General features: G+C 41.9%; 3 protein-coding genes across 7 annotated transcripts in view; 2 read left to right on the top strand and 1 right to left on the bottom strand.

The window, feature by feature from the left end:
• LOC112069416 (spliceosome-associated protein CWC27 homolog) overlaps positions 1 to 6,478 on the bottom strand; it is a 63,226-nt gene extending 56,748 nt beyond the window's left edge. For 2 of the 4 annotated variants that reach the window (XR_011475337.1, XR_011475336.1), the window contains exons 1-5: positions 6,388 to 6,478; positions 5,768 to 5,851; positions 5,438 to 5,581; positions 5,194 to 5,292; positions 4,227 to 5,094 (exon numbers count right to left, since the gene is read on the bottom strand). Coding sequence is in view for 2 of the 4 variants with exons in the window: in XM_024136756.2 (XP_023992524.1) it covers positions 4,933 to 5,094; positions 5,194 to 5,292; positions 5,438 to 5,581; positions 5,768 to 5,851; positions 6,388 to 6,429 (531 nt within the window). In the remaining 2 variants the exon portion in view is untranslated. Of the gene's footprint in view, positions 1 to 3,941; positions 5,095 to 5,193; positions 5,293 to 5,437; positions 5,582 to 5,767; positions 5,852 to 6,387 lie in introns of those variants that run through there. The other 2 variants (XM_024136756.2, XM_024136757.2) reach the window with 2 other exon arrangements.
• A 572-nt stretch (positions 6,479 to 7,050) lies between these two features.
• Positions 7,051 to 10,244, top strand: LOC112069417 (protein SREK1IP1-like). 2 transcript variants are annotated; one of them, XM_070438545.1, is made up of 5 exons: positions 7,051 to 7,140; positions 7,543 to 7,587; positions 8,953 to 9,111; positions 9,542 to 9,614; positions 9,719 to 10,244. In XM_070438545.1, the coding sequence occupies exons 1-5, from the start codon at positions 7,128 to 7,130 to the stop codon at positions 9,882 to 9,884; spliced, it is 456 nt and encodes a 151-aa protein (XP_070294646.1). In that variant the 5' UTR covers positions 7,051 to 7,127; the 3' UTR covers positions 9,885 to 10,244. The 2 variants fall into 2 exon arrangements, with proteins under 2 accessions (XP_070294646.1, XP_070294645.1); XM_070438544.1 differs by having other exon boundaries at positions 8,953 to 9,120.
• A 200-nt stretch (positions 10,245 to 10,444) lies between these two features.
• ppwd1 (peptidylprolyl isomerase domain and WD repeat containing 1) lies at positions 10,445 to 14,627 on the top strand. Its single transcript, XM_024136754.2, has 11 exons — positions 10,445 to 10,613; positions 10,821 to 10,923; positions 11,106 to 11,209; positions 11,324 to 11,444; positions 11,625 to 12,072; positions 12,273 to 12,463; positions 12,803 to 12,992; positions 13,425 to 13,606; positions 13,759 to 13,840; positions 13,946 to 14,128; positions 14,289 to 14,627. Exons 1-11 carry the CDS (start codon positions 10,481 to 10,483, stop codon positions 14,430 to 14,432), a joined length of 1,881 nt encoding a protein of 626 aa, XP_023992522.1. The 5' UTR covers positions 10,445 to 10,480; the 3' UTR covers positions 14,433 to 14,627.
• Positions 14,628 to 16,676: the final 2,049 nt, after the last annotated feature.

The raw sequence follows: 16,676 nt of genomic DNA, 5'->3' as shown, positions 1-16,676 counted from the left end.
TTCCGAAGTCACTCCTGCGTTGTCTTGGCCAAATACAGGTCTGCCAACAGTGTACTCAAGAAAACGAGGCTGTAATCGCTGCCAAAGGTGCTTCAACAAAGTACTGAGTAAAGGGTCTGAATACTTATGTAAATGTGATATTTCCATTTTTTATTTGTAATACATTTGCAAAAACTTCAAAAAAKCTGTTTTATGCGGTATTGTGAGTAGATTGATGAGGGAAAAAAAGATTTAATACATTCTAAAATGTATACAAAATATTTTGTAATGTAACAAAATATCAAGTGGTCAATACTTTCCAAATGCACTGTATATAGCTGTATCATGAGGTTGATATAGAATTAAGCAATAAGGCACGATATACCACGATATGGCCAATATACCACGGCTAAGGGCTGTTCTTATGCAGAACGCATTGCGGAGTGCCTGGACACAGCCCTTAGCTGTGGTATATTGGCCATATACCACAAACCCCTGAGGTGCCTTATTGCTATTAAAAACTGGTTACCAATGTAATTAAAGCAGTAAAATGTTTTGTCATACCTGTGGTATGTCAGCCAATCAGCAATCAGGGCTRGAACCACCCAGTTTATAATAATGGATAATGATGTGATAAGTATATACCTGTGTTGTAAGTATATACCTGTGTTGTAAGTTTGATAAAGGCTTTTTAAGTTCACATTAAATACTGTTTGCACCCCACCAGCAGTGTGAGTATATCTAGAGAAGTTTGCAGGTTTATTCATCTCTCCTGTAACGTACAGGACCAAATGGGGATTCCCTCTTCAATTCCAATCCGGACATAGTAAATATATACTGTATTATGATGGCCTCTTGTGAAAATAGCACACACCTCAGACTGATTACGTCACTTGATGAGATAAATGGAATGTTGTCTGGTCACTTGGCAACTATGGGAATCAAATGCCTGGCAATACGGTAAAGACGTTTTGTGTAGATGTGAAAAATATTTTTGTTTTTCAGCGAGATTCCTAATTTTCACACCACACACACACACACACACACACACACACACACACACACACGTGCAGCACAACTGTCCTTCAGTTTTATCCCCTGCAATTGAGCATAAAGGAATAACTCGGTGGACCAAACAATAAAATACACCCTTGTGGTCTAAAACAATATCTCAGAGAGAGAGACAGGAGAGGAGATCTGCTCTACAACAATTGCCCCTTTGTCCCAGGCCCAACACTGTAGCGACCAGCCTCCTCTTTGATTCTGTGCCAACACAAACCACGGTGCTGGGGTACAAGTCTACAGTCAAACAATCTACACTTGTGTTTAATATACTATAGTCTGTTAGCGTTGGCCTACCTGTCAGTGACACGCACACAGCTGACTGGCAGGGCCGAATCCTTATCCCAGTGGGGTTAAGAGGCAAACCAACCCGCAGCTAGATAACAGAGTTTCTGATAAAGCTGCTGTTGTATGGCAATCAGCACAGTGGCATTGTGAGATTACGACATGGATTACAGGATTCTCTCAGTAACTGATTTTGGACAATGGACTAGAGGTCTGTGATGCATCTTTTCAATCTAGGTTACAAAAACTGTCACAACGGTTCTCTACCCGACTCTCCCTCCCTTCTCTCTCTCCCCGTTGGGGCTTCTCTCGGTCTCGTGCTCCCTTTCGGGGTCCCCCCGTCCTCTCCACTACAGCAGGGTAAGTCATGTAGTGTGGGTGCCAGCATTTCTCTTTCACCTAGCAGGAACTGGCTGCAGTGGACAGGCCGGGTTCATTGATGTGGGGCCAGTGGCCCAAGGTGTGTGTGTGTTAGCAGCAGCAGCGGGGGAGGTGGGGGTTCTGCTTGGCTGACAGGGTGTCACTAGTCCTCATCAACACCCTAGCATCAGTACCGCCAACCCTCTGATTCATTTATTCATTCAAGGTCACCAAAAAGTCACTGTGTTTAAAATGTTAGTGTGTACTTTTACAACAGATAGTGTTCAATCAATCAGATATGGTGTTTGTCATTGTAATTATCTTGGACTTAGCTACAGTAGTGTAGCTAACTGTAAAGGCTCGCACACATCGCACCAAATGTGGATCTAGAAATTGTCTGCCGATCGTTCAGCACAGTGTTTTAGGGATCACCCGCTGTAGACGATCGTTCAGCACAGTGTTTTAGGGATCACCCGCTGTAGACGTCTTACAGCCGACATGTTTCACAGATTCTCGATTTAAAAATCGGTGGGCACTCGGTTGGCAAAATAACAGACGCACTCTGTTCAGAGGTGCTCAGTACTCTCGGCCAGCAAACGCTAATGGAGTGTCTGAGCCCTGAGTCGCTCTGCATAAGAGCATCTGCTTAATGACAAAAATGTTAAATGTGGAGAGTGAGGAGTCATTGTTGAGTTATCAGTGTCGGCATGCAGCCTACAGTACAGCCTGTCCATCGGATTAATGATGCCCAATGCCATTACTGCAAAGCTGCTGAACCACACTGTTGTATTTCTATGAAGAGGACCTCTGGTATTTTCAGTCATAGAATGATTAGAACAGGCTTCCCCATTCAAGTCTATTATTAGTTCTATTCAATCTATTTCTGTATGTTCAGTAATACTGCATCATAACGTTTATCACAAGATTGCTTTGAAGGACACCTATTTTTGTTAGAAAAGATCAAATGAAATGATCTGTCTTTCATCGCTGATTTCCTTGTGAACTGAACCAACCTGTCAGACTGGGCTCCCTTGTCTACGCCATAGGTCTACGCAGTACAACAGCACCTCTGCCTGGCTAGTCTATAGAATTACAACTGCCTAGTACCACTGATTTGACATCACTTTCTCTTGTACAATAGCACCACTTGTTGGACACCTAGTCAACTCTCTTATAAGAAATGTAGCGGTTAAAGGCCCAATGCACTCAAAATTCAGTGTTTTTATATCATATAAGAGCTGATGAAACTAACACTGGAAAACTGTGAAAAAATGTGATCAGTGTTATTTCCTGAGTTGCTGACCAATAACAAAAAGTTCAAAACTTTTGCCCATGACAGCTAGTTTTCCATTTTCCTTTTCCCACAGAAAACTCTGACAGTTCTAACAAAWTTTTTGCCTGAGAAATAGTTATTTGCTAAAAAACTATTTTTGCCCATTTTAATGGAAATCTATTACACAAACAAGGTTTCCATACAACCTTTTTATACGAGCAAATTGCATGTCGAGAAAAAGCTAAAAGAAATTTGTCCTCAGAAGAGGGGGGTGGTGGTGAAGGGACTAAACATTTTTTTTTTTTTTATAAAGTACATGTCGAATAATTTTATTTTTTTACGACAGGCCTAATAGAAACAGAAAAAGTTTCGGTAAACTTTCCAAATGTTGACAAAACACGATAAACAAGGTGGGATCTTTTTGCGTCTGTAAAATTAATATGCGAGAAATGTCGGTTCAAACACTTTTATGCACAAATATTGATATAATAACCATTATATCGAAGTAAACTTGGAGTCACGCAATGACATGTGTTGTCCTCCCACCACGACTCAGGAAAGCCTGCAGTTTATTAGGCTACAGATTAAGTCAGTTATGAACTTCACAGGGTGGTGAAAGTGCAAGGTGATGAGCTTGATGCTCCTTTCCAATAAATATTGAGGGTTTTATGCTGGTGACATGACATCGATGCTTGGCTGCCGTTTGACCAATAAAAATAATCTTGCTCCTTTGTCCATAATAATCTCATGCATGCTTACAGGTAGAGTATTGTGAGCTGTTGGCTAGAGTGCACATGCCAATACCAGAGTGGGCATACTCACTATATAACACAGCATATTTTGATAAAACCCATCAGTAGAGTTGAAAAAAAAAAATCCTCGGGTAAATGGAAATTTAACCGCAATAGGTATTTTTATGTGCACTACATCATCACGCACAGGCTTTTATCTGCAACAAGTACATTTGACAGAAACACATCTCTGGTGGGAAAATATTGTTTTTATGCATAAAAATCTGTCAACAATTGGATGGAAACCTAGCTAGTAAGGTACTTAACTGTTATCCAGAAATTATWWWATAATAATATTAAAACAGCTGCATTGGGCCTTGAAGAAAAAGTGTCATAAACTCTGAACACTGATGAACAAGTAACGTAAACAATGCTATTATAGCGTAACATGTGAGAAAACATTCCTCAAATTAAAAATATGTGTAAACGGCATTTAGGGTATGCTGTGGATGGTATATCATTTTTGTGTAATCTACCTGCGGTTGGCCCTCTTCCCTCCTCGCTGGGGTCTGTACTCTTCTCCTCCTCCTCCATCTTCTTCAGCTTCTTAGAGATCCTCTCCCTCATTTCCTGCCTCTCATCAGTCATACTCCTTTTATCACCATCCTCATCATCCTCTCCCTGAACACAAGAGAGTGTGAGAGAGAGAAAGCATGGAGAACACTCAGAGAAAAGGTGTTTTCCAACAAGTTGAATGGAATGCATTATAATGTGATGCATTTTGTCTTGATTGAACAGACAACATGAAGGAATAAGTTCATAAGTCTGCTGCTTCTCCTACTGCACCTTGGCTTTTTTCCTTCAATAACAAGACAAATAGAATCAAATAAATATGAATAATATATTAACTCATGAATTTAATTCATTGTCAAAACAAGATAAGTTGAGGCAGCAGAACATGGTGTCTGTACTACGTCTTAGTGTAGTGACTTGTTGACTGTGGGGACAGAGCTCAGCAGTGGATCATCCTTCAGCAGGTCATGACTGTTTTACTTTTCCCCTTCAGTGTCTGGATGAAAAGAAACAAGGTGTGTGTATATATCTGACAGACACAGAATGGGTGACACAATACATAAGATGGCGAGCTTGATTTGAAGCTTCCTCTCCAAATGACAACAGACTAAAGTTCCTGACAAAACAAGTATGGTTGACCGTTCATAACTACAGTGCCACGCTTCCAGGTCAGCAACAGATTGAGAGTGAGGAGCAGAGAAAGTGTTTATAATAGTAAATTAAACACTTTGTTGCTTTGGACTGAGATTTCTTGCCCCATTTTTTGTCTTCATCCTTTTGCYATTCTTTTGTTTCACATGGAATGATGTCATCGAAGGGAGAATGTAACACCTGCAGAGACGATTTAAGGAAACAGAGTCTGGCGGAATTGAAACAAATGAATGGTCAAAGTGCTAAAATACTATTGTGTGATGTAAACCCAACCCATACCTCAGTGGTTTGTAACTTGTGTGGATTTAAAGGTCTTTCCTCCGGATCACATTCCATTTCTGCTAACCTGAGCATGTTGTACATTGTATCACCTGTCACCTGCATTGAGGAAAGGAAGATTAATTTACAGGAAAAGATGGCTTCTAGAATCTGTTTGCTGCAATTACAACTGAGTTGGCTCAGATTACAAATGCTGCATACTAAAAGATTTACCTCATGCATGGATCTTCTTTTGGCGTTTTACCTTTCCAAAGATGGTGTGTTTGTTGTTGAGCTCATCTGCCCGGCCAAGGGTGAAGAAGAACTGGCTGCCGTTGTCATGGGGCCCTGCGTTGGCCATGGCAACCAGGCCTCGTCTGTTGAAGTGCAGTCTGGAGTGGAACTCATCCTGAGAACGTGGGACAGAACCAACAGAAAAACAAGAATCAGCCCCACTGTTTCATCATTAGTAGCAGTAGTATTGGTGAGTTGGCAAAGGTTCCAAGTAGAAGAGTTCCATTTATGTCTAGTCTATCTTTTGGGGGGATTGAACATGATCCGAGATAATGAGGTGATGGAGACAGTGAAAGTTAACCTTGAACTGCCGTCCATAGATGGACTCTCCACCGTCCAGGTGCCTGTGGGATCTCCTCCTTGGACAATGAACTCTGGCACCACTCTATGGAATGATATTTGAACTTACTTTACCTGTTGTCCATACAATTGGTGCTTTTGGTAGGGATATGAGACAATATATCACAGGAAAGTATAATTATATCAACTTTTCAAAGTGCTGGTTCAGATTTCAAGCAGAACCATGTAAAACAGGTGCACGAGCTAGGCAAGTGCGCATGCATCTCGTGCATTTTATATTGTGCATATAATTCAGGTGATAGAAATCTGAACGTACTACCAGCGCTTTGAACATTTGATGTAATTATACCTTCCTGTGATATATTGTCTCACATCCCTACCGCCAAAAGGCTGAACCGCAGGGACAACGGGTATTTAACAATCTGGCTTGTAGAGGTCGTAAGAGTAAACTTTCCTGATACAAACGCTCATTTCTGCCCCACGTAGACTTCAATGCAATTCAATGTCGGGTTTCTAGACAAAGATAATATGTTCTGTATAATCATAGTTTATCATGCAAACCATTGTAGTGACAGTCAGATATTAATAAGGATCGTCAGGGGAACAAATGCTCGCGCTCACCTTTCCATTTGATGGAGGCTCTTGAATGTAGATGTTGCTCATTCTGTCGTTGATATTAACGAACAACTAGAAACCGGAAATCCGTTGTTTTTTCAGCAGTAGAATAGATAGCTAATTTAGAAATCAGCACTAAGTGGTTTGCAAAAATGTAGAGATTAATGTCTACATTTCTTGCTAACCCAGATTACTGTCAACCGCCATGTTGTTTAAACATGGGTGCTTTATTTACCTCGAATCAATGGGCGATGAAGGGTATTTGCCAAGTCAATGCTTGGAAGCTTTTTTCCCCTAATATTAGTTCGAGGGTGATATTTTTCAAATAGTAACAAACTATTATTACATATTTGTAGGAAAATTACGTAATTACACAACTCTGTTAAAATATAGATCATTATTTTCATATTCATCTCTAAAATTTGGTCCGTGTGTTACATTGTAAACAATCCCACTAAAACATCGCACAGAACATAAGTTAGCTTGAAGGAGGCTTGCACATTTATATCAAGAAAACACTTATTATGAAAGATGTATGAAAAAGAAGAGAGTCACAAGTACTAGTAAATTAGAATTATTTCTCAAGTAGTGAGTGAAATCCGCTCAAAATGCGGTTTTACCAAAGACGGTACAGGGAACTAACCAGTTGATATTTCCTACCGGAGCTATTTTGTAGAGGACCCACTGGGAACTTTGTGGTTTGAAATTTATGAACGCAACAAGGTTTTTGTCTATAAAGTGTGATAATGGCTGCATCAGGTATGTTTGATCCAACTTAAAACGAATCAGATGTCATATTATAATGCAATTGGAGTTAGCTAGCTATAGCCTAACTATCGAATACTTGCGTTTTTTTTATGGAATTTATGTACTGCTAGGTTAGCTAACCTTGCACCTCTGATTAGCTAGCATGATTGTGCTCAATGTTTAGATAGCTAGCTAAAGTTATTTCGACAATAGTTTGTGTATGGTAGTTTAGCTTCCCTATTAATTTGATAATAATTGTGTTATGTTATAGCTAGTCTCAATGTGAATCATAGAAGGAATCCAATTATTTTAGGCGTGGAATATAACGTTACAAGGCCTACGTTTTTGCTACACATCAACAAAGCAAGAAGTTGTGACATTTCTAAATTATTTGATTTCTCACTTAATTTGCAGGTCCCAATAAGGACATCAGAGCTGGGTGTAAGAAATGTGGTTATCGTAAGTAATCTTTATTGCTTATATCATGTCTCTAACTCTACATATTCAAYCCTTGTGAATACAGTTACAGCATGTTCTTTGCTGTCCCCTGACCCCTGAGTGTGTCAAATCACATTTTATTGGTCACATACACATGGTTAGCAGATGTTAATGCGAGTGTAGCGAAATGCTTGTGTTCTAGTTCCGACAATGCAGTAAGATCTAACATGTAATCTAACAATTCCACAACAACTACCTAATACACACAAATCTAAGTAAAGGGATGGAATAAGAATATATACATATATATTTATGGATGAGCAATGACCGAGCGGCATAGGCAAGATGCAATAGATGGTATAAAATACAGTATATACATATGAGATGAGTAATGCAATATATGTAAACATTATTAAAGTGGCATAATTAAAGTGACTAGTGATCTATTTATTAAAGTGGCCAATGATTTCAAGTCTGTATGTAGGCAGCAGCCTCTCTGTGTTAGTGATGGCTGTTTAACAGTCTGATGGCCTTGAGATAGAAGCTGTTTTTCAGTCTCGCGGTCTCAGCTTTGATGCACCTGTACTGACCTCGCCTTCTGGACCGTAGCGGGGTGAACAGGCAGTGGCTCGGGTGGTTGTTGTCCTTGATGATCTTTATGGCCTTCCTGTAACATCGGGTGCTGTAGGTGTCCAGGAGGGCAGGTAGTTTGCCCCCGGTGATGCMTTGTGCAGACCGCACCACCCTCTGGAGAGCATTGCTGTTGTGGGTGGTGCAGTTGCCGTACCAGGCGGTGATACAGCTCAACAGGATGCTCTCAATTGTGCATCTGTAAAAGTTTGAGGGTTTTATGTGACAAGCCAAATTTCTTCAGCCTCCTGGGGTTGAAGAGGCGCTGTTGCGCCTTCACCACACTATCTGTGTGGGTGGACCATTTCAGTTTGTCCGTGATGTGTACGGCAAACTTTCCACCTTCTCCACTGCTGTCTCGTCGATGTGGATAGGGGGGTGCTCCCTCTGCTGTTTCCTGAAGTCCACGATCATCTCCTTTGTTCTGTTGACGTTGAGTGAGAGGTTATTTTCCTGACACCACACTCCGAGTGCCCTCACCTCCTCCCTGTAGGCTGTCTCGTCGTTGTTGGTAATCAAGCCCACTACTGTTGTTGTCTGCAAACTTGATGATTGAGTTGGAGGCGTGCATGGCCACGCAGTCATGGGTGAACAGGGAGTACAGGCGGGGGCTGAGCATGCACCCTTGTGGGGCCCCAGTGTTGAGGATCAGCGAAGTGGAGATGTTGTATGTCATAATCATACTGTGCTAGATAAAGCTGCTCTCTAAAGTACATCCCTTCATTACTCTCTTCTGTACCCTTGTCATTTCATCAGCGGGCCACCTGACGTTCGAGTGCCGTAACTTTGTGCGTGTGGACCCCCGGAAAGACATTGTCCTGGACGTGAGCAGTACAAGCAGCGACGAGAGTACGGAGGACGAGCAGGAGGATCTGCCTAACGACAAGCTGGGCCGGGGAGGAAAAGACTCAAAAAGTCAATACAGTACAACAGACAATTTTTTTATTTAATTTTAATTTAACCTTTATTTTCTCAGGGAGTCGTACTGAGACCACGGTCTCTTTTGCAGATGAGCCCTGAATTACAGAAAATACATGCATCAAAATGCAAGCAGGAAGAAAAACATGGCCATAAAAAACAAACACATTCATCAGTAATAAGGTCCTCAATCAGATTTCTGAATTGTCTTCGAGGCACCAAAACATCACATTTAAGAACATTTTGACGCTTGTTCCACAAATAACAGAACAATAGTTATGTTATAACAGACTTAGCACTGCTTTATTACACTGTTATAACATACACAGTTATATGACCTAGTCTTCATCACCTGTGTTGCGCTCACTTTTATTCAAGTGTTTTTTGTTGTCTGAATGGTTTTGTGTATTTCTCCTGATTGCTGTAGGTTCCCAGGAGGACGCCAGGAAAATTAAACACAAGAGGAGGAAAAGTAAAGACAGAAAGTCTGAAAGGAAGAGGTACATCACATTGTCTTCTAATTCCAGTATCTATGAGAAATAATTATGCCTAGTCTCAGTGGTGTTTTATGTTTAATAACTGTGGATGTTGTCATTTTTTGCAGGTCCTTTTCATCAAGTGACGAAGAGGAGAGCAAGAAGAGAAAGAAACACAAAAGCCACAAGAAAAAGGGCAAGAAGGAAAAGAAGGAACGTCACAAGAAGAAGCAGAAGAAGAAACATGATTCTTCCTCATCTGACAGCTCCAGCAGGTCCTCTGACACTGATTGAGAAGATGGAACATTTAGGGACAGATTTACTGAGTATTTGCACCTGTCATTTAACAGAGGAATCAAACTAAGACATGAAAATGTATTTAGACACACTTTTCCATAAAATATTATGCAGTTTTTTAAAACTTGAATTTGATATTTTGTTCTATGATTTATGTCCTATGGAAAGTAATAGGTGCAGACTCTGGGTGTATCTGGCTCTCGCGTTTCACAGATTCAAGGTCTGGTCAATATAGCCTCTGCTACAAATGAAACAATGGACCCACATTTACTGTTACTTGTTTGACTTTGGTGAATGCTGAAAGTATTTTTTTGTTATTGATGGAATTTGTTATTAAAGGTATTCTATACATAGAAAGCTTGTAGATTATCTGATTTATTAGCAAACCGTTTGAACTTTTTATTTTCCAAGTGTTGATCTTTCAAGTAAGTTACCAGAATGGAAAAGGCAGATGAAATAAAAGATAGATGCAGAGCCATATACTTTAATTCCACGTCAGTACTGCAGGGAGCGGTATTAAGCTATTGAGTTTTTCTCCAAGCCCGCGGTGAACAGATACGGAAACCGAGGGGAAAACAGTGAATTCGGCAACTATGGCGGCCACCACAGAGAACGCAGATCTGAAACGAAAACTAGACGATAATCAGGATGAAGTAGAAACTGGAGAAGAGGAGGAATGGGTTGGACCCATGCCAAGCGAGGCGACACAGACCAAGAAGAGAAAAGGTTTATGATGGAAAAGCTAACCAGCGAGTTAAAGCAACTTGAGCTAGCGAGCTATGTTGCATTGCTGGATGTGTGCTAACTTCTGTGCTCCTCGCTATTAAGCTAGCCAGAGTGGCTATTGCTCAAACAATTTCCCAGAACAAAGCTGAAAATCGTGTTGCTCTCATTGTGATTGCTTCTAACAATGGTGTTTTTGTTTTTGTACAGTGCTGGAGTATGAACGTGTGTATTTGGACAACTTGCCATCGGCAGCCATGTACGAGAGGAGCTACATGCATAGGGATGTTATAACGCACATTGTCTGTTCCAAGTAAGAATTGTAACGTGTGTGGTTTGTGTTGTGGTTCAGTCTTGGTCCTATGAGACACTTTCACTTGCTGATTTGTTTACTTCCTGGTACATTGATTTGTGTTTTCCTGGATGCCAAATGTTACACACATACCAATGCTGATCAGTCTGCCTCATAAATTCTTGTATTATTTTCATTTCCAGGACAGATTTCATCATCACAGCCAGTCAGGACGGTCATGTGAAGTTCTGGAAAAAGAAAGAAGATGAGGGGGTAGAGTTTGTCAAACACTTCCGCAGTCATCTGGGTACGAATAATGAATTAACATGTATCTTTATGCAACCTCAGACTGGGCTTTAGACTGCCTGAAATGTAATTTCAGGGCTATAATTCACTGTTCTTCTTGTTCTATGTGTTACAGGAGTTATAGAGTGTATTTCTGTCAGTGCTGATGGAGCTCTATTRTGTTCTGTTGGGGACGACCAGGCCATGAAAGTCTTTGATGTGGTCAACTTTGACATGATCAACATGCTGAAGCTGGGGTGAGTTTGCATCTTTTGCTTATTGTTTTTAAAGGTGAAACTTTTAGCAATTTAGCTTGTTTCCTTAAAGCCAAAATATATCCCTTCTCCCGCTTCAAAAACACCATACATGTTATAGAGCTACGGCACATATTTTATTCCTAGTTGATCTGCCATTCCTCTGCTCTGTGTGTTGTGTAGTTTCCACCCTGGCCAGTGTGAGTGGATCTACAACCCAGGCGATGCCATCTGCTGCGTGGCCTGCTCAGAGAAATCCACTGGGAAGATCTTCGTCTATGATGGACGGGGAAGCAACGAGAAGCTCCACACCTTCGACAAGATGCACTCCTCTCCGCTGTCCCAGATCCGCCTCAACCCTAGATACAGGGTTATCGTCTCCGCAGACAAGGCTGGAATGCTGGAGTATTGGACCGGCCTCCCCAGCGAGTTCAAATTCCCCAGGCACGTGGACTGGCAGTATAAGACTGACACAGACCTTTATGAGTTTGCCAAAAACAAAACCTACCCCACCAGCCTGGCCTTCTCCCACGACGGGAAGAAGATGGCTACCATCGCCACCGACAGGAAAGTCAGGATCTTTCGCTTCCTGACGGGGAAACTGATGAGGGTGTTTGATGAGTCGTTATCGGTAAGTTTCCAACTTTCAGAATCAGGACTTTAATTTWTTTCATATTGCTATTAATAAACTGTGCTACTTCTTGTTAAAATTTATTACAAGATACTCACATTGGTAGCGTAGTATTCACCGTTTCCCACATTTCCCCAGTGCATTTATCTGAACTGTGCTCATTTCTCTCATCATGGCCCATCTCTGACCTGATCCTGTAGAAGTTCACAGAGCTGCAGCAAATGAAGCAACAGCTGCCAGACATGGAGTTTGGTCGGAGGATGGCGGTGGAGAGGGAACTGGAGAAAGTGGATGGCATCAGGCTGACCAACATCATCTTTGATGAGACGGGTCACTTTGTCCTCTACGGAACCATGCTGGGCATCAAGGTCATCAATGTGGAGACCAACAGGTAGCATTTAAATTGTCAAAATGGACTTCACAGACAGTAATATCCTCTAAAAACACAGTGGTTGTCAGCCACGGAGAGCTACAGGGAGAGCAGGCTTTTTGCACCAAAATAACACTAATTCAACTTATCAAGCTCTTGGTGATAAATTAATTAATTGAATCAGATGTTTTAAGGCTGGATGGAAACAACATTTTGCACACATTGTTGCTCTCCAGGGCCAGGGTTGTGGACTGCCTCTAACCCTTGCCCCAACAATGTTTTCATGAAACCCCTTTGTCTTGTGAAAGTGACAAGAGCATTAGTCTAACATGTTTTTATTTCCCACCCGTGTGTGTTCAGGTGTGTACGTATCCTGGGGAAGCTAGAGAACATTCGTGTGGTGAAGCTGAGCCTGTTCCAGGGGATTGCCAAGGCATGCAACACAGCTCCCACCATCGAGATGAAGGCATCAGACAACCCGGCCCTGCAGAGCACAATGCCAGACCCCACCATTTTCTGTACTGCTTTCAAGAAGAACCGCTTCTACATGGTAATCAACTTTATTTGTCCCTGCAGGGCAATTGTAGCTCGTCCAAAAGAGAAATGGTCTATTACTGTTGCTCCCTTGCAGTGCTGCTATTTGTTATTATAAACTGGGTGGTTCAGGCCCTGAATGCTGATTGTTTGAAAGCCGTGGTATATCAGACCGTATACCACGGGTATGACAAAACATTTATTTTTACTGCTCTAATTACGTTGGTAACCAGTTTATAATATCAATACGGCTCCTCGTGGAATATGGCCAATATACCATGGCTAAGGGCTGTGCCCAGGCACTCTGCGATGCGCATAAGTACAGCCCTTATACCAGCCATATACCACACCCCCTCGTGCCTTATTGCTTCATTCTTTGCCATATTTTCACCCACATTACATAATTTCCTCAGCATTTTTGTCACTATCCCTTCTTTTGTCTTGGTAGTTCTCCAAGAGGGAGCCGGAGGACACTAAAAGTGCCGAGTCAGACAGAGACGTGTTCAACGAGAAGCCGTCTAAGGAGGAGGTGATGGCTGCTACCCAGGCAGAGGGGCCCAAAAGGGTGTCAGACAGCGCTATCATCCACACCACCATGGGAGACATCCACATCAAACTGTTCCCTGTCGAGTAGGTCACCCTCCGTTGTTTTAGAGAGCTTCCTTTCCATTTGCAATGCCATGGGTTCTGTCTGCTAACTTTCCTCAGAACCTATACAGTTTTGCAATTATATATTTTATTGGACAATTTTACTTATGTTTATGGACTACTTTGTATCTCAGGTGTCCCAAAACAGTGGAGAACTTCTGTGTTCACAGCAGGAATGGTTATTTCAATGGCCACATATTCCACCGCGTCATCAAGGTAGGACATTTTAATCACTGCTCATTGTTTTGACTTTGTAGTAGGAACTTAAATCACAAGATGTGACGGACTATGTTTTGACTGTTGTCTTTCCTCTCCACCCAGGGCTTCATGATCCAGACAGGGGACCCTACAGGGACAGGCATGGGAGGGGAGAGTATCTGGGGAGGGGAGTTTGAGGATGAGTTCCATGCCACACTGAGACACGACCGGCCCTACACACTCAGTATGGCCAACGGAGGCCCCGGCACCAACGGATCACAGTTCTTCATCACCGTCGTGCCCACGGTAACTAAGGGGCTCACTCTCTGCGAAGTCTGATATTTTACTTAATCGACATTCCTTCAGTTGAAGTAATGTCTTTATCCCTGTTTTGTCAAGTATTGTACATTTCTGCATTATGTACAAAGATGTTGAAATAAACATCTCTCCCTACTTGTGTTTAAAGCCCTGGCTAGACAACAAGCACACCGTGTTTGGAAGGAGTGCCAAAGGAATGGAGGTGGTTCAGAGGATCTCCAACCTCAAAGTCAACCCTAAAACAGATAAACCTTACGAAGACATAAGCATCATTAACATCACCATCAAGTAATCATGTTTCCATCTCACCAGTATGTTGTGTACTATTACGTTCCATTTTTAAAGTAAAGTGTTGGATTATTCAAGAATGCATCTTGCCGCATTTTTTTTCTATTGGATGTGAGAAATTAAGAATTTGTTGGTTGCTTAGTAACATGTTTGTCAACAGAGCTATACTTTGAATAAACCAGTGTCTTATTAACATTCATTACAGAACATTCCGATAGAAATGTCCATGTTACTGGCAAGGGAGTCTGACAGGATATAGAATCATTTGTTATCTAGCTGCAACTTTTCTGAATTGGTTGGACCATATAAGCTCCCGAGTGGCGCAGCATCTCATTGCAAGAGGCTTCACTACAGTCCCGATCACATCCGGCCGTGATTGGGAGTCCCATAGGGTGGCGCACAATTGGCCCAGCGTCATCCGGGTTTGGCCGTCCATTGTAAATAAGAATTTGTTCTTAACTGACTTGCCTAGTTAAATTTTAAAAAGCAACATCCAGTTTATTTAATAGCGTCACATTAATTATGATTTACAAAAGCCATGATCAAATCCACAAGTAACGTGTGGATGTGCACTGCGCTTCTAAATGTTTCAAAAACTCATGTCAGAATCTGAAATCCTTTAACAGAGGGCTCTTCACACATGCATTTTATTTTCACATAGAAGTAGTAACATTACATAGCAATGAGGAAAGTGAATTCAAACCACAGGATGGTTCCTCCATACAATAACAGGAGTTGAAAGGTGTTTGGTTAATGTTTTGACTAAGTTTCACATCTACATGTGGGTAACGTTAATGTAGAATGTAACAAACAGCACTCCAGACAGATGGGCTAAAACAGAAGACCATCACAGGTTGTGTCCCGGTTTCAAAAGAAGCAAGTATCACATTCTGTAGGGCACAACATTCTTGAACGTTCAGAAATATAGTGTGTAGATCATCCTCTGTCAATTAGATGAAGGAATCATGTCTAGTCTATACATCTGCAACATGAGTCAAACATTGCACCCTCATGAGCACAACCCAGATGTATTGAAGCGGCAGAAAAGTGCATCCAATGAATTCTGCATGCAAGACACTCCACAAAACAGGTGGGAGAAAGATTTCATATATAACACTTTAGACGTTTCCCACCACAGCTACTACAATATCCCCCACCCACCCAACTGCACTATTTAACCAACGTAAATAATAGCTGAACTCAGCCCACTACCAGTGTCATTTCAAGACCTGATGCTGCATTACATGAAATCACCACAAGTCAAGTGCATTGGTACCAACGAAAAAAATCTACAACATGGAGTTTCGCCATGAAATGAATCTCATCTGATCTGCATTGAGGCAATATGGGAATGTGTAGTCTTATAAGCAGGTTAGTTTAGTACGCTTGAGGGAATCCCTATAACCTGGCCCTGTTAGCATACCCACGACAGAGCAGAGTACAAAGCATTACGACTAATGATGGATTCACTGGCTGTGGGTTAGAAGGGTAGAACGGCTATAGGATGTAGGGTTAAGGCCTTAGTATGGGATGTAGGGCTAGGGCCTTAGTATGGGGTAAAAGACTAGGGCCTTAGTATAGGATGTAGGGTTAAGGCCTTAGTATGGGGTGAAAGACTAGGGCCTTAGTATGGGATGTAGGGCTAGGGCCTTGGNAAAGACTAGGGCCTTAGTATAGGATGTAGGGTTAAGGCCTTAGTATGGGGTGAAAGACTAGGGCCTTAGTATGGGATGTAGGGCTAGGGCCTTGGTATGGGGTGAAAGACTAGGGCCTTAGTATAGGATGTAGGGAAGGCCTTAGTATGGGGTGAAAGACTTAGGGCCTTTATGGATGTAGCGCTAGGCCTGATGGGGTGAAAGACTAGGGCCTTAGTATGGGATGTAGGGCTAGGGCCTTGGTATGGGGTGAAAGACTAGGGCCTTAGTATAGGATGTAGGGTTAAGGCCTTAGTATGGGGTAAAAGACTAGGGCCTTAGTATGGGATGTAGGGCTAGGGCCTTGGTATGGGGTGAAAGGTATGGGATTTAGGGTAGAACTGAAAGGTATGGGATGAGACTTTGGTAGGACTGGTCTTTAGTGTATGGGTTGGACTGGGTCTACCATAAGTCAATCATCAGGTAAAAGGTTCAGGTAGATGTGACTGGTGCAGGTCTATGGTGGACAGGTCTTTATGGTGTGGATGGTTTAAAAAGATCGTTCTGGGATCTATGGTAAGGGGGTTTTACTTGGTAACAGAAGTCAGTAATCA

The sequence above is a fragment of the Salvelinus sp. IW2-2015 genome, unplaced genomic scaffold, assembly GCF_002910315.2.
Source record: "Salvelinus sp. IW2-2015 unplaced genomic scaffold, ASM291031v2 Un_scaffold1009, whole genome shotgun sequence".
NCBI classification, from domain to species: domain Eukaryota; kingdom Metazoa; phylum Chordata; class Actinopteri; order Salmoniformes; family Salmonidae; genus Salvelinus; species Salvelinus sp. IW2-2015.
Note: the sequence above shows the minus strand (reverse complement) of the source record. Positions and strands in the feature narration are given on the sequence as shown.

Excerpts from the sequence above, each read along its gene's own strand:
- LOC112069417 (XM_070438544.1), top strand. Across the intron at positions 7,588-8,952 it reads GTGTAAGAAATGTGGTTATC|CGGGCCACCTGACGTTCGAG; the intron begins GTAAGTAATCTT and ends TCATTTCATCAG. Across the intron at positions 9,615-9,718 it reads AGAAAGTCTGAAAGGAAGAG|GTCCTTTTCATCAAGTGACG; the intron begins GTACATCACATT and ends CATTTTTTGCAG.